Consider the following 22,814-nt stretch of genomic DNA (forward strand, 5'->3'; position numbering starts at 1 on the left):
GAGTAATGCCAGTAAAAAGAATAATTTGCAAAGGAATCAAATGTTAGGATGTGTGCACTGAGGAGAGGCAAGAGTCTGGCCAGGTCTTGACCTGCATAAATAGTATGCTTTGTATTTTTAATGAAGCAGACAGGCTGCTGTGTTGTTTCATTGCATCCCAGACCTTCTGTGATCTGATTCTGTTGTGTTAAAATATAGCCTCCTTCACTGCATTTGAAGGATGGTTTCAGCTGGGAGGACTATTCAGCAAAGTCTCAGTGTGCAGAACTATCGCTAGAAATCACTGAGAAAATAAATAAGAAATCTTACATTAAATCAAGCTACATTGGCTACTTCTAGTAGCACCTCTCCAAGATCTCATCCTGAAGTCTTTTCCTAGTTCTGGTTACCCTAGATGCTTAGCTGTAGATGTTGGAAATCTATATAGGATCTTTGACATGCAAACTTACATGACCCATCTCTGAGATGTATCCTGTTGGGTTTAAGTGGGATAGCATCAAAGATACTTTCGCTAGGTACTTTTAGAAGCTCCTGCAATGCTCCCCAAGAATCCTATGGAGCTCTTACACACACAGAATTAGCATGAACCAGATAACTTAAGAGAGACTGTGAAGTGTTAAGCTGTAGGAAGAGGAAAACAACTGTCTTCAGAAGCACAGGGCCTGCCTTGCTAATGAAATTCCATTTAGCAACTATCAGAAGAGTTGAGGGCCTTATTTCAATCATTCTTGGCAGCAGCATATTCTCATCCATGAGAACCATTCTAGGTTGCATTTCAGATTTGCTGCTGATGCTGCTTCAGCCCATGCTGATAGTCTTTTGCAATGAAAACAAAATTGTGCTATGCTACAATCCTGTACGTATGACTGTGCTGAAAAATTCAGTGCACATATTACACATTTGTAAATGCAGCATTCAACTGAGATCCATAATTGCCAAACAATTACTATTACCTTACTTATTGGGTTTAGCTTCTCTGAACAATGGGTCTCATTATGTATTTATCTACTGATAGCTATACAAACATTTCTATACTGCTCCACCTCCTTTAACTCAAAAGTAACAAAATTAAAACCTTGAAACCGCATAACAATTCCACAATAATACATAATAAAAGCAGCCCAGGTCCACCATCCTCACCAAAAACCTTTTGAAACAATACTATCTTCATGTCTTGTGAAAGGCAAGCAAGGTGGGAGCTTCATATCCTTCGGAGGCAAGGGACAGGGGAACGTGGGAACCACCACTGATAAAGTGCACTCCTGGGCTCCCACTCCTTTTACCTCCTGTTACATAGCTACTTCTGAGTCATTTTCAAAGGCAACCCCATGTGAAGTACAGTGCAAAAGTTTAGGTGTGCAGTGATGAGGCCGAGAGTCGCTCTACACCGTCCTGGTCAAGAAAGTAGGTTTAATTGTGTCATTGACTTTGCTTGATGGAAGCCAGCTGGGAAGGTCGCAAATGGCAATCGCATGACCATGGGACACTGCAACCATCAGAAATACATGCTGGTTGCCAAGCACCCAAATTTTGATCACGTGACCGTGGCGATGGTCGTAAGTATGAGGGCTGGTTGTAAGTCACTTTTTCCAGCACTGTCATAACTTCGAATGAAGTTATGAACCAAGCTTCTGCTCTCAGTATGAAATACCAATTCCTTGCATTTGAGGTGATTGCATTTGAGATGGTCTTGAAGCCTACTCCCTTCCTAGCTTGAAATTTGAGGGCCAACTTATATAGTGCATACATTTTTAAAGCATGCAAACTAGTGGGCTCTTAATCTCAATTGAAATCACGGAATGGAGAAAATAAATCTTTCTGCTTATCCCCTTATTTTACCATGGTCTCTCATCCTCCTGCTCTTTCTAGTAAATAGCAGCTCTGTGGTGATATTCTGCATGAAAATAACCAGTGCAGAGGCTTGAATTTATCTTCTGCTTTGTTGTGATGTGGATTGGGTTCCACTTGCAGCAGATATGCTCTTAAATATGTGCTAAAGCAGTGTTTTTCACATTTGGCAACTTTCAAAATGTGTGGACTTCTGGGAGTTGAAGTCCACACATTTTGAAAGTTGCCAAGTTTGAAAACACTGCTTAAGTACTGAACATAGTGAGACTCTTAACCTGCTGACTGTCTTCTTCTGGACATTTGTCCATGCATATTAATTGAGAGTCACTTTGTTCTAACAAATTACCCATTCTGAATAATGGTATGGGTGCTTAGAACTTGGCACAAATAAAGCTTGCTACAGCAAAGCAGTTTAAAGCCTCTGCATTCTTTGCTGGACACCTACTTATTTACAATTAAGATAACTTTGCTAAAGCTTAGGAAGAGTGGGAAGATTTGTCTTCTAACTGCTGCATCAGAGGATACTAAAATTTCTTTTAAACTGGGATTGCATCAGAGGAAGGTTTTTACAATCCTACCCAAACACCACAGGTGGTTCCTACATTCTTCCCCAGTTGCCTGGTATTTTACTTTTCAGATCCCAGCAGTGTGATTTTTAATCTTAGTATTAACATCATGTGCCATAAGGATAAAGACATTCCCATATTTACCAAATGTGTTCCTTTTACATATAAAGCAATGGTAGTGAACTCTCTTTTGATACTAAAATGTACGTTTGTGGGAGAAAAGCAGAGTTACTTCCTGCTCCTGGCTTTAGTTTGCTAAACCAGTTGCTTTAAGCCACCTCCTGTAATATAGCTCAGATATCAGTTCCTTTTGATCTACAGATAGCCTTGTTCATTTTGACCACTCTGTAGTTCTCCCTCTCCCCAAAAGAAAGTTTCACCTCTAAACTGATTTTTACCATCTCAACAGCAAATGAGAAATCTGAATATGCTGATTTTGAAGAACGTTGAAAGGCGTAGGTGTTCCACAGATTGGGTCACTGGGTTCTCTAAGCATACTTGTTAACTGCCCTTGGCAGGATGGCTTTTATAATTAATTAACAGCTAGCCTATTTAGAACCAACACAGACTAATGAGTTTTCCTTCCAAGCAAGTTAGCACTCCAATTAAGTTAACTCGAGGCACATCTTAAGTAGCATTAATATGCAGTTAGTTTACTGTACTCTGAGCCAAACTCTGTGCCCCTAATTTTGTCTTTCCTTGATTTTTGTCATGGAGACTGCCACTGCAAAATGCTTTCAGATCTGCTGACTTGATAATCCAAATGCAGATATATGTCTTGCAAAGCTAGAATCCTGTACTGATTCTTCTTGCGACAGGGGTAGTTAAATTCTTGCAAATTAATTAATTAGCTCAATATTGCAAAAAGTTTAGTATGTGTCTTGGCTAGTATACTAGTACAGGTAGTCCTTGCTTAATGACTATAATTGAGACTGGAATTTCTGTTGCTAAGGGGAGCGGTCATTAAGCTAATCTAACCCAATTTTACAGCATTTTTTGTGGCAGTCATTAAGGGAATCACTGTAGGTGTTAAGCAAACCATGTGATCATTAAGTGAATCACATGGCTCCCCATTGATTTTGCTTGCCAGAAGCCAGCTAGGAAGGTCAAAAATGGTGATCACGTGACCACAAGATGCTGTGATGGTTATAAAAGCATACTGGTTGCCAAGCACCCACATTGCGATCACATGACCACGGAGATGCTGAAATGGTCATAAGTGTGAGAACAGGTCATAAGTCGGGTTTTAGCACTGTCGTAAGTCCGAACAGTATGTGAACCGAGAACTACCAGAAGTACAAGCTGGGTTTCGAAGAGGCAGAGGAACTAGAGATAAAATTGCCAACATTTGCTGGATCATGGAGAAAGCAAGAGAGTTCCAGAAAAACATCTACTTCTGCTTCATTGACTACGCTAAAGCCTTTGATTGTGTGGATCACAACAAACTGTGGCAAATTCTTAAAGAGATGGGAGTACCAGACCATCTTACCTGTCTCCTGAGAAACCTGTATGCGGGTAGGGAAGCAACAGTTAGAACTGGACATGGAACAAGCGATTGGTTCAAAATTGGGAAAGGAGTACGACAAGGCTGTATTTTGTCACCCTGCTTATTTAACTTATATGCAGAGTACATCATGAGAAATGCCGGGCTGGGTAAATCACAAGCCAGAATTAAGATTGCCAGGAGAAATATCAACAACCTCAGATATGTCGATGATACCACCCTAATGGCAGAAAGTGAAGAGGAACTAAAGAGCCTCTTGATGAGGGCAAAAGAGCAGAGTGCAAAAGCTGGCTTGAAACTCAACATTAAAAAAACTAAGATCATGGCATCTGGTCCCATCACTTCCTGGCAAATAGAAGGGGAAGAAATGGAAGCAGTGACAGATTTTTATTTTCTTGGGCTCCAAGATCACCACAGTCCATGACTGCAGCCATGAAATTAAAAGACGCTTGCTCCTTGGGAGGAAAGCTGTGGCAAACCTAGACAGCATATTAAAAAGCAGAGACATCCCCTTGCCGACAAAGGTCCATATAATCAAAGCTATGGTTTTCCCATTAGTATGTATGGCTGTGTGAGTTGGACCATAAGGAAGGCTGAGTGCCGAAGAATTGTTGCTTTCGAATTGTGGTGCTGGAGAAGACTCTTGAGAGTCCCTTGGACTTCAAGGAGGTCAAATCAGTCAGTCCTACAGGAAATCAACCCTGACTGTTTATTGGAAGGACAGATACTGAAGCTGAAGCTCAAATACTTTGGCCACCTAATGCGAAGAGAGGACTCACTGGAAAAGACCCTGATGTTAGGAAAGACTGAAGGCAAAAGGAGAAGGGGACAGCAGAGGATGAGATGGTTAGATAGCATCACCGATGCAATGAACATGAATCTGAGTAAACTCCAGATGACAGTGGAGGACAGGCCTAGCGTGCTATGGTCCATGGGGTCGCGAAGAGTTGGACATGACTTAAAGACTGAACAACAACAACAACAACAAAGTCCGAACCATCCCTAAACAATGGTCATTAAGTGAGGACTACCTGTAACTGGAATTCCTGCTTTAAATATCACTAGATGACACAGAGGATAGAGTTTGATTTTTCTGTCACTATATTTGTGTTTTTTCTCCTTTAAACATTGAATGATGCAGCATAGTTTTCCATGTGGACCCGCATGAGTGTTGGTTATACATAATAAAGTTTTCCTGATGTTTGCTTGGCAATAGATTGATGTAGAATTCTTTAGCTTAATTGAGCTAGCTTTTCTAGTGAAAAGACTTGATAATTTGCTTTTTCCCCTATTGTAAATGTTGATACTCTGTGCTCATTCATAAGCTTTTCAGAAATATATCAGTAAGTGTTTCAAATAATGCCTTAAATGCAGAATTTTTGTCTTGTATACAAGCAGCTTTGCTCAGGTATAGGAAGGAAGCGTTTGGGGACATTAAGCCTATATTTGTCCAAGGCTGAAAAAGAAAGATAGATAAATTGATTGATTTATAATTTCAGTTACTAAGGCCACCCACTTGCACAACCAGGAACTTTTCTAGGATTTTGCCATTTTCAGCAATAAAACAAACACATTGAAATCTGTTTTATGCCAGCTCTTATTTTTTTATCCATCTCTTCCAGAACTGAGTATGCAAACTGACAGCTGCTCACAAGCACTGAAGCAGAGGTCTTTCTCTCTGTCAGAGACCTCAGTGGATAGAGACAACCATTTTAGGCTGAGACATAATTTTTAAAAAGCCAAAATCAGAGCCAGCAAAGGGTTAATTGATTATCTGTGATGTGGAGGAATCAGTAGCAGAAAATTATTTGGGCTGATTTTTTTTAGAGATACGTTAGATATTGAGAAATAACGTATTCAGACATAAGCAAGTATACAGTTATTACTGTTTAAACTTCATTACTGCACAGAATCACAGACTCACATTGAACTTTTTTTCTAAAAAAAGCAGTAAAATTGGACCCTGCTGGAGTAGTATTATAAATCATCCAAAATAATTTACTAGTATATCCTTCTTCTCTTGCAGTTGCAAGATGTTGTTTTGTTGTGTATCATGGGTTCACATACTAAATGCAGTGGGTATTGAATTTAGTTTTTGCCATGTGTCTAATGAGCAGTAGTTGTGTTTCAGAAAAATAGAACTATCATGGTGCCTTTGCGCATGAGATGGAGTGCAAAGGCACCATGATAGTTCCAGTGTAAATTATGCCCGATCCATTTGTTTAACTTGCAGGTGTTAAGGACTGAATGAGTTTCTTTGCATGTTAAGCACAAGTTTGCAGTTGAGTCACCATCCCTTACATTTTCATAGCTGGCAGCCAGAATGTTTCACATATGTAGGATTCTGAATTGCATATGAAAGATTAGAGAGTGTTTCTCAACCTTAGCCACTTTGAGACGTGTGGCCTCTGGGAGTTGAAGTCCACGCGTCTTAAAGTGGCCAAGGTTGAGAAACACTGGATTAGAGCTACCATCCCCAACCTGACATCTTCCAGATGTGTTGGGAGTACAACAACCAGAATTCCCTAGCTAGAAGGATTTCCAGCCATGCTGTTCTCTAATTAGAGATCATGATAACTCTCTCAGCCTTAGATTACAGAGTTGTTCAACTACAAGATAGTTGAGTGAGAATCAAGTAAGCCACCATTTACTCCTCAGACATCAATGAGCTCTCTAAAATACCATACTGTATATATGCATGTCATTTCCAGAAATTGCTTGCCTTTTCCCATTTTCTTCACAAAGTATAAAAAATGTACTTGGAAAAGTTACCTTGTAACTACTTTATGTATGTATATAACTGTTTTATGTATGTACGTATATATGTACATCAATGTTGTAAGCAGATGTTGAAATTTTGTGGTTGTACAGTTTCCTATGTAGACTAACTATCCAGCTACCAAAGGTAAATTTACAATAATGGTTAGAAAACCCTGTGATGTTGAACAGTTTAGATGCGGCACAGGAGACGTGGGAACAACTTACTCATTAGTGCTGAAAATAGAAACCAGAATAAAATCACCAAGATGGGTTTATGTGCCCATGCTTCTAAATGTTAGGGTTGGTGCTCTGGGTGGGCCAAGGATTTCCATTAATTGCTTGTCCCCTAAGGGAGCCATTGTCCAGGGAGCTGAAGGAAGGAACTGTCTTCTCTATACCACTGAGTAAGAAACAATCAAAGCATCCTGGCCTTTTACTGTGAAGAAACCTGTTGAGACACTAGCTTAGCATCCTTTCCAGCAGAGGTGTGGGTGAGAGCAACAATCAAGGAAATCACTGTGGAGCAAAAAGAGAGCATAAGTAGGAGGGAAAATCCTCTGTAAGCACTTCTGAGATTTTCTGTTGTGGTATTACCATCAGAGGAAAAAGAACATACTATTTGTAGTTGGTTGATTGATTACTTCATTCACCATCCATTAACTTCCTGTAATAAATTAACTTAGTGCTGAGTTTGCGGTACCTTTCAAAAATTAATTTGCTGTGTACAGTGGTGCTGCAAAGTTTGTGAACCCTTTTAAATTTTCAATATTTCTGCATAAATATGCTCCAAAACATGATCTGTTCTCCCCCCAAGTCCTAAAACTAGATAAAGAGATCCCAGTTAAATAAATGAGTCAAAAACATTATACTTGTTCATTTATTTATCGAGGAAAATGATCCAAAGCTACATATTTGTGTGTGGCAAAAAAACACCGCTGTATATGTAGCCAAGTCAGAGATGTAGTTACTTTTGGGGCAAACTTAACTTGTTCATTTTGTTTACTGATAACATTTATATCCAGAATTTATATTACAGTAGACTCTCAGCTAACCGGAACTCAAGCAACTGGGACTCTCAGGCAACTGGCACAAAAATCGAACCAGAAAAAAACTGGCACTCTCAAGCAACCAGGGAAAAAAAAACTGGCACTCTCAAGCAACTGGCAAAAAAAATCTGTATCTCTCTGCTGCCATCTAGTGGCTATTAGGGTTTAATAACTCTCAAGCAACCAGAAACTACATTTATCTGGCATCCCTGTGGGTGCCTGTTAACTGAGAGTCTACTGTATATTGTTTTAAAGAACAGCAGACTCTAGACTTCTAGCCATATTTAAACAGTTAATTTGATTATCATGAATACATAAGGACTGTCCTAAAGCTCATACACATATTCTTTTTTTGTCCTTTGGTTTCTATGCAAGGGAAGAAGGAAAATGCTCTGCTGCCTCTTAGCAATCTTCCTTGCTGGTTTTACCATTTCATATTCAGGCCAGGATCTCAAATGCTGGAATCCCACTTTAGGATCCTATGATGGGAATCAAGAATGCTCCACATTCATAAAAGAAGAAGCCATGCATTCCTCAACTGAGCCTTGCCACAGTTTTATGTTTTTGCCCATTTCATTTGCTCCATGTCCCTCAGAGCAAGGAGAAGGGAATTAACTAGGAAGCTTCCACAGCATAGAGTTGGAGAGGCCATCCATTCAAGTTATTATTCCTGAATACTGTTAATTGATTCTCTCATCCTTCTGGTAAAGAATGTGGGGAAAAGAGCAGCAAAGTCTTCTGTTCTGTCCCATTTATTGATTCCAGGCTGTGGTGCTATAGAGCAAAGTTCTGAGTTCCTAGGTTGCATTTGTGACTCTCATAAATCTCCAGATGCTGGGACAAATGTTAACGTAAAGCCATTTCTTACCTATCTGGAATATAGTACTACTTCATCTATGGAAATGATGAATTAAGAAGAGTCCTACAAGGATTTGTATGTGTTAACTCATGATGGAATCCACCAGGATCATTTCCTGGGTAACCATTACTCAAACACTTGTATTTGTGCAGGAAACACAGATGTACTCCCACTGATCCAAGTGATATAGATAAAGGCTGTTGGAGAGTCTTGTGCTCTTAGGACCTAGCCATCTGGAACCAGTTGAAGCTATGCAATGCAGGCTTTCTCTATTTAGTCTAGCAGCTTTTCTGAGTCCACCCTCTCTCCCTCCCTCCCTCCCTCCCAGTTTCTCCGCTACTGTGTCAAGTGAACTGCAATGAAACGCCCATCAGGAGAACAAATGCCTGCATCTGATATTATTGGCTTCAGCGGTGCAGTTGGATGAAAAATTACATGTTGGCTTCAGCATTTTTCATCCTCCATTTAGCAAGTGCTTTTAGTTTTAGAAGTGTGTGTTGCTTCATGTTAAAATTGGGGATTGGTAGATAGGGGGTTGGGAAATCCTACCTTGGCTTTGTTCACTGGGAAAAAAAAAAGATCAAAGACTTGAGTATGTTTCTGCTAAGCCCTTCATTTCCCACACCACATTTACATCTGACTTGCAATGTGTTTTCATGTTCCTTCAGATACGATGCAGCAAGTAGCCAAGACGGTGGCAAAGGTGGAGCTGTCAGACCATGTATGTGATGTAGTGTTTGCTCTTTTTGACTGTGATGGTGAGTATCCTCCATCTACCAGTCTCTTTCTCTTATGTATTGTGTTGTGATTAATGGAGAGCCAGATTCAAATCTCCTCTCAACTCCAAAGCTCACAAGATGACCTTGGAGCACTCACCTTCATTCAGCCTCGCAGGCTTGACAAGCTGGCTGAGAGCCCATCCTCATAGCCATGTTAGGTTTTTTTCCTCCTATCTTGTAAAGCACTGCCCCCTTAAGCCTAATTTTACCACACTTCAGAACTATGCCAGTCAGTGTTGCTGCCCGCACATGCTACACTGTGAGGTAGTTTCACGGATGAGTTCTCTGCTATCCGTTCCCTTCCATCCAGCATCGCCTCTGGCAGGAAAATCAGCTGCCAGTCATTGGTGGGCGCTCCCTGCTGGTTCATCCACTATCTTTCTTGGGTTCCATCAGCTAATCAGCTGGAATATTTTCTGATCAACTCAGGTTTTTTTTAATCAACTCAGACTCATCATTCATTTGGTCAACCCTGTTTTGGGGGGGAAGGGAGTCAACTCCATTTATTTATTTATTGCCGCAAGAATGGCGATCTCTTAATCTCCTGGAAGGCCAAGAGGACGGTATTCCTAAGGCAAGCGTAGTCTGTATTTTGCAGCTACGTAGTGATTTGCTGCTGCTTCCTTTCCCCAGTTTGGTCCTGAATTGCCTGTCTAGGCATCCACTTGGCTGGATTGCTGTGGCTTCACCTCCACCTCTTCAGCCACTTGGCCCGCAGTCACCCAGCCTGGTAGCCTCTTACTGGATTACCAACTTCAAGCCTGGCTGTCATTCCTTATGGAGCCAACCCATACAGCACCTCAGCCCAGACCTTGTCTCTCTGTTCCGTTCTGCAGTCAGCAATTACTTTCACCCTGTCCCTCAATGTGACACCCCCTTCCCCCACCATCCAGGAGCAGCTGACAGAAGTTTCCTTGCTCAGGCTAATGAGCTTCAGGATAAGAAGGATGCCCTGCACAGTCCCTCTTTCCCTAAATCTAACAAGAACTCGGTCTCCACATAATCTGTCCTGTATGATTTCCAAACCTCACAGTGCTCAAAAATCAAAGCCACTGATGCTCCTTGAGTGCTTGTTTTACTGTTTCCAAAAACTGTTGGCCTTAAAGTAAGTGCTCAAATAAGGCTGGGTGAAATCTTATATGTTAAGGTATACCGAACAGCCATTGCTTTCTAAATCCAAGAAAAGACTAGAATAGGAGCCTAATTAGTATAGAGGATCAGAGAAACAATTAGCTTTATATTTGTTTACCATTGGGAACATTGACTTTCTGGTAAACCTATATCTGGTTGTACATGAGGTTGATGCTCCCTTCTTCAAAGACAGGAGAAAAAAAGAAGAAGAAAGTAGCTGGACAAGACAGGTGGCTGGTCTTCGTTGCAGCCACAGATGAAACAACTGTCCTGCCAGCCAGTTGGAACTCTGCTCATCACTAACCTCCAAAGCCTCTTTGTCCAATGTTTCTAGACCAATGTTTCTCAACCTTGGCAGCTTGAAGATGTGTGGACTTCAACTCCCAGAATTCTGGGAGTTGAAGTCCACACATCTTCAAGTTGCCAAGGTTGAGAAACATTGGTCTAGAATGTCCACTGGAGATCTTGTGGTACAATACCAGGAAAAATGCAACTTTCACTCCAGAAAGTTCAGCCCGCCTCAGCAGTGGGCTAGCAGTGAGATGGAAGATGTTGTGAGGCCATGTCCTCCATAAACAGTTGGTAGGCACCTTCCTGATGAAACAAGCAGAATGTGTGTTAGCCCTGTGGACAGGTAAGAACAGTGTGTCCTTTTTTAAGCTCCTTGAAGGAAACGTCGGGTATTCATGTAATTTAAAAAGGCTAATTTAGCATGTTGACTAGTTTGTTCTGAAAAAGAAAAGCATAATATTAATATGTATTTTTATATCAGTGGCTATCAATACCCTTCATAATAAGCATTCAGAATAAAATTGTTCTTAATATGCATGGCAGTTTATTCTCCGTACCATACCAGTTTGTTTGTTTTAAACTTTTACTCCAAATGTCATTTGGAGAAAATAATTAAGACCTGCTAGGAGTCGGGCAGCATATAAATTTAATAAATTATTATTATTATTATTATTATTATTAGACATTAGTCCACATTCCATACATTCTAGGACCAGGGTGGGAGTTTGCTGCCTCAAATCACATGGGTCCTCCTGATTATTTGTGTAGTGCTGTGCAGTTGTTGGTGTTTTTTCATCTCCAAGCATTGTAACTTCTACCACATAAGACTGCTCCAACCCTTTCATAGTTCTGATTGCTTTTTTCCTGCACTTTTTCAGCTCTATAGCATCAGTGTATAGTTTGTAGTTCTCTGGTGTTGGTTACAAACCCTACCTGGATCATCATGAAAGAGAAAAATGGTGATAGAAATATAATTGCAACAGAGTAGTTTTATTGGTAGACTAGAAAACAAAGCTACTTGTGGCAAACCAGCCAGCTCAGGGTCTTTCCTTATTTGCAGCTAACCACAGGACAAATATGGCCCGGCAACCTCTTCTTTTCTGCCATATCCCCATTGTTTTGTTGTTGTTTGTTTCATCTCTAGTTAGTTTTTGAGGCACCTTTTCGTTATCCTGATCTGTTCCAGAGTTAAAATAGTGAGTTTCTCCTTAATTAGGTAGTAGGGGAATGAGCAACATGAAAAACATTGTTTCAAACACCAAATGAACACAGTCTTGGCTTCTGCCAAGCCGTTCTAGGTGGGCTACAGTTCAGTAGAACTAAAAGCCAGAACATTTTGGACATTCTCAGTTTCGGCTCAAACAGAATCCAGAGGAGGCTTACAGAGCAGGTAGGACAAGGCTGAGGCATTTTTCCTCTCTCCCCACTCCTCCTCTTCATGGCTAGTTTGCCGGCCTACATGTAAATCTTGCCAGTACCTTCCTTTCCCTACTTCCCCTTATACCATGCTTGAAGAACATCAAGAGCAGCAACAGCTTAAGGAGGAATGAAAAAGATGGCCGTGGGATGAGTTGGGGAACAGGCAATTGGTTGTAACACTCTTAAAGCTAAAACCAATAGCAATACTATCCAACTGGCTCACCCATTCCTGATCTTCCCACCATATTCCTTTCCCTACTTCCCTTAGCCGCTGCTGCGAGTGTCCTTGGCCTCAAGCCTAGCACATCCAACCACTTCACTCCCCTGATTTTCCCAGCACATTCTTTCTCCTACTTCCATTTAGCCATCACCATCCTTGGCTGTATCCCTGCTAACTTCCCCCTACCTCCAGCACTTCTGATTGGAATAGATGTGTTTTGATACAGATGTAGAGCACCTGGAATGAGTTCATGATGTTACCAGGGGTCAAGCTCAATTCAAAAGAGATTTTACCTTTACCATTGCAACAAAGATTAGATCGAAAAAAGGTATGTTTTTTTTAAATCAGTGATTATTATACTATAACAGCTGATCTCCCTATTGAGAGAAAACATACATTGCTGTTCTGTTCTGCTTGTGAGCTTCCTAAGAAGTCTCAACCAGCAAGACACTTTTTATTTTGTACTGCAGCTTGTCTATATTCTGAATCCAAATGTGTTTCTTAAGTTTTGTTGTGTTTGTAAGTTAAGATAAAGAACAGGGGACAGGAAGGCTGAATAACTTAAGATAGGGAGCATCTTTTGAAAAACAGAATTGAATCACTTGCAATCAAGATGGAAACATGTGACCAAGGGTTAGCTTTCCTATGTAAACAGAGTCAGTTAAGTATTATTACTGATCTGGGAAAAGAACAAAAGTGGGGCTTGTTTTAAACTAGTCTTTCCCAACTTAGAGTCATTACGTTAGTTCTAACGGGAGTTCAGTATAGCTAGAAGGGACCAGGTTGATGGACGTAAATTTAAGAGGTTGCCATAGAAAGTTATTTGGAAAATCAGTCGTGAAGGGCTCCATGTTAGTTAAACTGGATCTCCCTTAACATATTTGCAGGAAGTGAGCAAGGCACCATTTGCTGTAAAGAATAGTTTGGAATAGACAGGCTGCTTCTTAGCAGAGGCCATGCACATTGGGATTAAAGTTGGCATAAATTGTTTATTTTTCTTCTGATAAGAGGGGTGGGGAGAGCAAACAAAACTAGCCTGGGATTTCAAAATCTTGACTCTAAAGTAGGCCATTGGATGACAGAGTTGATTAATAATTTGTTTTGTTGGTAACACTCCCTTCTGCTTTTCAATCTTCCTCATTAAATTACTCATACATAATACCTAACCAAAAAAACAATCCCCAGCTTTGGAGAACATTGAAATTATCTCATTTATTTATGAAAGATGCAAACCACTTTAGTCTCTAGGCACACAGTATGACTTCTGCTGCATGTGAAATTATTTTACCTAGGCTACATCTGCATACATGCAGGTGAGTAAGAGAAGATGACAATTTCAGGAAGAATCCAAGGTTCCATTGTGTGCGTTGCCTATAATTCAAACTCCCAGTAATAGCTTCTTAAATGCTAAATTCATTTAAATTCTCAAAAGGCTGCTCTCATTGAACTGAAACGTTAACCTGTTTAGATAGCCAACTACATTCAATTTTACACAAAGAAGGATGTTTCAAAAAATAATGGCCAAATGGATTGCTTTTCTGTATATTAAAAATTGCTATTCCATTCAGAAACACTGTTGCATGTTAATTTTCTTGTTTTGGGATAGCATCCTTGTGATATGCCAAACAGTAATCTAGATCTAAACAGAAAATTGGCAAAAAAACCCCAAAACCAAACCTTCTTTCTTATTTATTATCTTTTAATCCACCCAATGGCAAAAAAGTTCTGTGGGTAGATTACAAACTTATTGAAAAAGACTGAGAGAGATAAAACAATAAAACACAAGGCAAGAAGTATAACAGAGAGGTAAGATTATACTTCCTAGTTAGGGATTCTTGAAAATTTAATTCAACTTGCATTTTGAAGTGAGCTATCACAATGTATATCTACTAAAGTAATACAAGGATCAGAACATACTTTCCAATTTCATACTTCTCTGATTCTCTGAGATGCAGCTTTTGGCTTAAAACCAGATGGTCATGTTGATTTTCCTCTTGAAATAAATTCCAATTTCAGAAGAAAGATTAAACTGATTTTGTGGATAAACATGCTGACCCAAAATAAATCGATCTGTATATCCTTATTCCTATTACTACTGTGCTTAGTGGTAGGTGAGGAACAGCATGTAGCTTGGGGTTAGGTTAGAAGTCTGGATGATGTCAAGGGGCAGGACTTTAAAAAGTTTGAGTCCTGCCCATCACATGCTTTTCTGATACATGCAAAAAAAGTTTCCTAACCTTGGCCTAGCTGAATCCTTTCCATAACCTTGTCTTATTTCAGGTAACATCCATCATACATTTGCCTGTGGCCCCTTGCTCAAGGATTTTCACCTTCTTTCCCCCACTTTCTTCTCTTCCCCTATCCACAGATCTGTCTTTAATACCATTTTGGGATGTCTTCCTAGTTGAATTCTCTTCCTAGGAGAACACTCCTTCTGGCCATTCCATGTCCAAATCATAACCTTGAAAGAACATAATTCAGAAATAAAAGGACGTGTCCGGCACTGACAGTAGTGAAACATACATGGCCCATAGCATTCCAGGATTTTTCTTCTTCTAAGCTTGTACTGGCAATAAAATGACAGATGCCTTTATAATCTGAATACATAATTTTAGGTAAACCAATAACATTGCATCCAAGCATTCATATTAAGGCTCATTAGTAGTGAGTATTTTCTTATCCCTACAATAATGTGTTGGATTCAGCTACGCTGAACAACAACAACAATTCAGCTACATTGTTGTTGTTGTTGTTGTTAGTTGCCATCGAGTCATTTGGCGACCCTGTGTATAACAGAACGCAATGCTGTTTGGTCTTGTGCCATATGTCTGACTGTTCCAATGTTTGCATCCATTGTTGCGGTGATTGTATCAATCCATCACATTTAAGGTGTTCCTCTTTTCCGCTGGCCCCCGACTTTACCAAACATGATGTCCTTTTCAAGCGATCGGTCTTTCCTGACAATGTTCCCAAAGTATGAGAGTCTAATCCGTATTAATGTCTCCTGGGTTCCTGTTAATTTGAGGGTGTGAATAAGGCCAACTTAATAATTAGGCAACCGACTGGAGATACAGAGTATAAAATGAGCTGAGCTACATGACAAAGATCTCCCAACCACTAGGGGAATAGAGAAGTTTGCACCTGCAGAATATTTGCATTCTCTTATTTACTTCAGTTATAGGTAGGCCTTTTTCAGAGCTTGCTTTAAAGCTCTCCCTTCAGCCTTCCTGGAAGACAGATTCCAAAATATTCCAATATTGCAGAGCCAATATGGATCAGATTTTTCCCAGGTTATACCTTTTATTCTGATTTAAAGAAAACAACTCTTTTGAGTCAATCCTGACTCCTGGTGACTACAGGAACAAATTCATATAGTTTTCTTGGTAACATTTTTCAGAAGTGGCTTGCCAGTACCTTCCTCATGGGGCTGAGAGAGAGAGTGCCAGGCCCAAAGTCACCCTGCTGGCTTTATGCCTAAGGCAGGACTAGAACTCATGGTCTCCTAATTTTTAGCCTGGTGCTTTAACCACTACACCCAACAGACTGATGTAAGGAAACTGCTACTCTAGCCATTGTTTTAAAAATCCTCCCAGTCATCTGAAGAATTTTATAGCTGATAGAACTCTTAAAGTCACCTATTTGATGGCAACATTTTTCAACTAGGCACAGAATGACCACACGCAGTGGTAACCTTACAAATGAAAACTGTTGACTGTTTTATTCTGCATCAGGTTTTTTTTATTTATTATGTTGGATTTCTGGTCAATGACTGTAACAGAGTTTTGATTGGGTAATCTGTATTAGGATGTTTCTTTTTCACCGAGATGCTGCTTTTTGTGTTTCAGCATGCAATGCATTAAGTTTACCTTATCCTAGTTTATTTTGGGCTAAGATAATGGATCACCTTTCTAGTTACAGATTCAGTAAACTGAGAAAACGTACAAGTAACTGCATTTGCCTGCAAAGGTTGTAATTTGAGAAAAACAATAAATAATATTAAAGAGATTTGTAATGTATTTGCTCAGCTGCTGGGTAAAAGACAATAAGTTATTTCAGAGTTGTGATTTCTCAGCTATTAATTGCCATCCTTGTAAGAGCTGTGCTGAGATGGCAAGGCTGCTATACCGGATATTGTCAGAAAGTCCCAAAGCATCTATGTTTGATAGATTTATTAAGTTATAATTTTCAATGGCAAAAAAGGCATTTTCCCCACCCAGAAAAGTCTGACTGGGTCTGGATTGCAGAATTGCTTGTTGTAAATGTGTCTGAGTCTTAGTTCATTGTACAGGTAGGTCACGATTTGTGTGAGTGTGAATAATGTGATCTTCGATTTAGTGCGAATGGTAAATTGATACCAGGTCGCCTTTAATGTGACCCAAAATGCAGTTAATGTGAGGCTAGTGCATGCGCAGTTGCAGCTGGGGTTTTAGACACTGCTAATCTTCATGTGTGCAAAATGGAGAAAAGGAAGATTCCATCAGAGGAAAACAATACAACTTTTAAAAAGAAAAGGCTTGTTATTACATTCACGTAGAAATTCAGTGTAATTGAACAATATGAATGTGGTCATAGCAACACTAAAATAGGATAAGATATTGGAATGTCTGAATCTACAGTAGAATTCTTTTGTTTTTATTTTGCTTTCTATAACTGCTCTGACTTTGTTAACCATAAATTTAAATTATAAGTATATTCTTTTTATCCTTCACTGTAATATTTCATTAATATACATATAAAAATTTATGTTTAAAATTTTTCATTGCCTATTTCCATCAAGCTGGAACCAATTACCATATTGTCCATAGAAATATCACTTTGAATAGTGTGAATTTGAATAATGTGAACATTTCATGGGATTCATTAACTGCACTAATCGGGACCTACCTGTATCTCCCTTCCTTGCACCATCAGCTCTTTCATTTGAATGTGACAGAAACAGAACATTCCCTTTTCTTCTCTTTAAATACCCCTTTTCTGCTTTTTAAATAAATAAATAAATTTATTTATTTACTTATTTTTCAAATTTAGCCACTGCCCGTCTCACTCAAAGAGCAACTCTGAGCAGTTTACAGTAAAAATGCAACATGAATGAAAGAACAGCAGGAAAAGTCGAAGTTAGTTACAGTATACAGTACGTGTGTGTAGATACATGTACCTATCTTGCTAGCATGATTTTAATTACTGGTAAATTCAGTCCAACCAGGAATTGCTTTCATTAGTGAATAGAAGTGAGGAACTGTAATGTACTGCTTTATTACCCATCTTGAATAACCAGCTTTCAAGACGTCTGCTGAAAATAACTTTTGTGAAATAACCTCTTTCTCCACATATCATCAAGGCACTACTTCAGTTAAAGACCTTGATTGCATTCAGTTTCTTAATAATTAGAGTTCTTAACAATATTTAAAGGGCCACAATCTCATCTAGTTACGACAATGGGTCTTTGTACATTGGTTGGTTTTGTCTGCATCTGCATACATATATTATGAGACCAGTGTTCCTCAACCTTGGCAAACTGAAGATATGTGGACTTCTGGGAGTTGAAGTCCACACATCTTCAAGTTGCCAAGGTTGAGAAACACTGTATTAGACTATGAGAATATGGCTTTTTGTTTTTTAACTCTATAAAAATCTCCCTTTTCCATCCCACCCAGGTTTACAGTGAACAAAAATGACCATAGCTGTGTAGCAATGACAGATTACTATCTCCATAAAGGAGCTGTCAGAACCTGGGATAAAGTGTTTCTGAGCCACAAATGTGGGTAGTGAACAAAGCCAATCAGAAAAGCAGGAGAGGCTCTGCTTAAAATAGCAAAGATTTGGGGTGCAGTCGCAGATTTGGGGTGCAGACTGATTGCCGGCTGTGCTTTCACTTAACAATTAACACTATTTTATTAAAAAAAAAAATCCTGGGAGGTTTTTTGGGGGATGACGCTAGTAGGAACTACACCAGTACTCTACTACAACTTATTTAGACATTACAAATGAAATTAGTGTTTCTGCTCAAGAGGGAGAATGGCCCAATGCAGTGTCAGTATAGATAAGTCTTTTCAGTATAGATAATTTTTAAACTTTTTTCTTTTGGCTGCTGCAAGTTCCTGATTAGTTCATTTACATTTCTCACTGTCTGAACTGGTCTTCCCTTTTCTTCCCTCAGGAAATGGAGAGCTGAGTAACAAGGAGTTTGTTGCCATCATGAAGCAGAGGCTTATGAGGGGGTTGGAGAAACCCAAAGACATGGGCTTTACACGGCTCATGAGAGCCATGTGGAAGTGCGCCCAGGAGACCGCGTGGGATTTTGCCATGCCCAAGCAATAACCACCAGAAGAAAAGAAGGCCTGGCTGCAGCACATACCTGGGCAAGAATCTTGAATTCTCCTGTCCTTCCTCTGCATCATGGTAGATGCTCCCTGGTGGAAGGCCTCCTTCAGTGGAATGACTGTTCTTCCTTGCTGCACTGACAGACAGACCTTGGAAGGCAAAGACTGTTTAGCTGCACAGTTTACTTCAAAATATCTAAGCAGAAATTTGAGTCCACTCTGACATTTACCTTGACTCACCTACAGCATTTGTCTGTTTTCCTTTAGGTTTTCCTTTTTTTGTCTCTGGAAGAAAACTAAACAAAACCTCTTGTTAATTAGGTTTGAATATTCCAGCCTCTTCCTGCATCTCCAGTAGAAAACGGCTGAGCAGGGATACTTCAATGGACAGTATATCAGTAGCATACTGAATAGAAGGGATTTCTTGGATCAAAAAAGCTCATTAGACTGAGTCAGCATTTCCTCTTATCCAGCACCCAAAATCAATCTGAAGCTTTTGAAATATAGGGTGGGGTGGAGGGTTGTGATAAATGAATCCTGACATTCATAAATCATTGCAAAATGTCCAGATGTATACTCTTTTCTCAGATGTCTGTGAGTTTCAAGACAGAAGGCAAGTGGGGATGTTAATACGAAGGAATTTCTGCAACAGGTCTCACTCTGCACGAATATCTGCTTTCCCTCAAGCTTTGCATTGTGTATTATGGGTAAAACTGAAGAATATTGAGGAAGAGAATGTTTGTTGTTAATGTTCCTTTCTTTAAAAAAAAACAGGTTAAACATAATGTTCTTCCAATTTCTCATTCCATAAGACTCTTGCTTTAGATGTAGACTCTTGCCATTGTGTGCATTTCTGATTGTAATTTTTCCCTAGCTTGTTAACTTACCACAATTTATTCTTAAAGCTGCTCTTTACAGAGCTTTGAGTGCTTGTAAAATATTATTCCAATTACAACAGATCCCAACCATTCCCTAGGGGAAAAATGTTTCTATGTTGTCATTCTCTTTTTACGAAATCCTGTGGATTTAAGCATGACCTTTCTCAGCCATGAGTCCATAACGTTCTGTTGGCCTTCTGCCAAATGGAAAAAGGATGGATGGAAAATCTGATGGAGTTGATGTCTTTTCTCAGTATATCAACTCACAATCCCATTTCTTTGGTACTTCAGAATGACTAGAAGCAATGAACTTGCTTTTTGTGTGAGGAGATGCATATATCAACATTCCCATTACGCTATTCCTTTTCATTATGCAAAACACAGAAAATGGGTTAGAAATGGTAAGCCTAACAAACTGAGGCATTAGGTAAGAGAAAAGGAAATATATATCTGAATTGAATTTACACCAATACCGTTCACTATACCTCACCAATATATCTCACTATATGAGATCCTCAAAAAGAGAAAGGGCGCAAGTTTAAAGAACAAAAGCCGATGTATAAATCAGTGCATGGACGGGTTGGCATAAGGATGGTTTACAAGGATACAAAGTCAAGACCTTTGTATCCTTGTAAACCATCCTTATGCCAACCCGTCCATGCACCGATTTATACATCGGCTTTTGTTCTTTAAACTTGTGCCCTTTCTCTTTTTGAGGATCTCATTAGCTGCATCCAGTCGTAACTTCCTTGACACATTCATTTTTCCTTCATATAAGTGTTTTGAAATCTGATCCTCATTCACTCTCTATGTGACTAAATCACTTCAACATACTTCTTTCACACTAGTTCTGCTTTGGACTCGGTCTGCATTCATTCAGCACCCATTCATTCCTGGACCTATAATTTCTTATTTGTACTCCAACGTGCTCTTATGCACAGCCATTGTTGTTTCTTTCAACATTCATTCCTTGGAACAGACCACATACTACCTACTATCTTTCCACCTGTACTTGTATGTCTCCAAAATTTCTCCACACTCCCATCTTTAGTCAACATTCTACCGAGGTACATAAATTTGTCTACTTGTTCTAGTTTTTCACTAGTTATGTATAGTTTGCAGTGGTTTACTGCCTTGATCTTGATATGTTAATTTTCATATAGATTGCTCCTCATTGCATCATGCAATTTAACATTCACTATAAATCATATGGGTTCTCACCCATTAACACAATATTGCCTGCATTCACATTCATGCCCCTAACAGGTCTACTGTCCCAACAACAATCCTTATAAGTGTATCCATAAATACATTAAACAACCAAGGAGATATATTATGCTTTTCTTAGTCTCTGCTCACTTTTCAACCATTAGCTAAGCATTCTGTTTATTTTCACAAATGCTTTATTTCCAACATATTACTGCATTCAGCAACTAAACTTCAATTTATGAAAACCATTCCTTAATTCAAGTCTATTCACTTTGTTGATTGCTTCCTCTAAATCAGAGTTTCTCAACCTTGGCAACGGTGGACTTCAACTCCCAGAATTCCCCAGCCAGCCATGGAGTTGAAGTCCACATATCTTACAAGGTTGAGAAACACTGCTCTAAATCAACAAATGCACAACAAATGTTCTCATTCATATGAGCTGCTGAAGGGGAAAGAACTGGTCTGCACACCTGCTTAGTATTTCCCAAATTTTACTCATTGTTACTTCTCTACCCTTTCAGTCAAAATTCTGCCAAAACAGAAACCTAATCTCTTCCTGTAGCTTTTGCTGCCTCTCCAAAAGAACAATAACAGCATTCTTCCAATTGTCAGGCACAGACGATCTTCACAAATGTTAAATAACTCACAAAGCCACTTCATATTATTCACATCCTGACTTGACCATTTCTCCAGTTACTTCATCTATTCTGGCAGCCTCACATTTTTTTCAGCATTCTCACTGCATTTATTACTCCCTTTTCATCACTTTTTGCTCCCTTGGACAGTAACATTTATAGCATTTGTTTCAATCCCACTCTTCAATGTCAGTGATCATTCCCATAGAAATCTTTAAAATTCTCCTTCCAGCATTCCCCTATTTCAGCTTCATCCTAAATCTTTTCAGCACTTTTTAAATTCCATTCATTTAAAAAAAACTTTCATTCTAGTTTCAAAATAGAGATAAAATACGTATCGGGAAGATTGAAGAAAGAACTAAAAGAAAAAAGACCAACTAAAAAGATGCAGATAGAAATACAAAGAAAGTGACTTCCAACCTTCTCCAACACAGATATTAACACAGATATAATACATTAATTTCTTACTCTAATCTGAACCTTAACAAACATTATTTCTATAGAAAAATAACAATTTAATCATCAAAGCCCAAAATCAAAACTTCATTTTTTTCAGATACAAGCAAATAGTCCAAAAGCAGTTTCCACATAGAAACAAATCCAGTCATGGTGTTTTCTCTTATCAATGCTGTCAGTTTTGCCATCTGTGCCAATTCCAGTTATTTCCACCATCAATTCCACTCATTCTGTTTGAGACTCCTTTTTAAACATTTTCACCCGCTCACAAAATAGTTTTTTATTTCCATCAAAATCATTCTGCATTTTCTCTGCTTCTCTTAACCATTCCTTGCACTTTTTATATCTTTGCAGCTTTCTTTTTCTGTACACACGCATTATTTATCAACACTGATTCTCATTTTTATAGCCATAATGCATTCTTACATGTATTTTTATCATTCACAATGTTTTTCACTTCATGACCCCACCAATCCCTGACATTTTAACAATCCTGCCCAGCATTTGTGTCTGCCTTCAGTCTTTAACCCTCATTTGAGCCTTGCAGAAGTGGAGATGTAGCCAGAATTCTGGAATAATTGGCAACGAAGTAAATTTACAGGCTCACAAACAAGTTTTACTTTTTATGGAAACAGTGTGCCTGTTTCTTTTCTTTGTCTTTTTTTTAAAATTATGAATGCTGTTCAGTCATCTAAAAGTTCCTGCCCAGCATAATAGCATGTGTCATTCTCATACTTTGGCTGAAAGACCCCAGGGCCTAATAATTGCCTCTTTAGACATGTGAAAATTATTTCAACCTGTGTGCAACCCTCAGTTAAACAGCTCTATTGCAGCAGGCATCCTTGTGCACCAACTCTTAGTGGCTATAAGAAAGCAGTGTTCAAGATTTTAAG

At 39.2% G+C, this 22,814-nt stretch overlaps 1 protein-coding gene across 1 annotated transcript in view; it reads left to right on the forward strand.

Moving 5' to 3' along the window:
• The window catches only part of MICU1 (mitochondrial calcium uptake 1), a 113,140-nt gene extending 93,409 nt beyond the window's left edge, over positions 1–19,731 (forward strand). The window contains exons 10-11 of the mRNA XM_063307499.1: positions 9,252–9,341; positions 18,581–19,731. Coding sequence (XP_063163569.1) covers positions 9,252–9,341; positions 18,581–18,741 — 251 coding nt within the window. The 3' untranslated portion in view covers positions 18,742–19,731. The remainder of the gene's footprint in view (positions 1–9,251; positions 9,342–18,580) is intronic.
• Positions 19,732–22,814: the final 3,083 nt, after the last annotated feature.

The sequence above is a fragment of the Candoia aspera genome, chromosome 6, assembly GCF_035149785.1.
Source record: "Candoia aspera isolate rCanAsp1 chromosome 6, rCanAsp1.hap2, whole genome shotgun sequence".
Lineage (NCBI taxonomy): Eukaryota > Metazoa > Chordata > Lepidosauria > Squamata > Boidae > Candoia > Candoia aspera.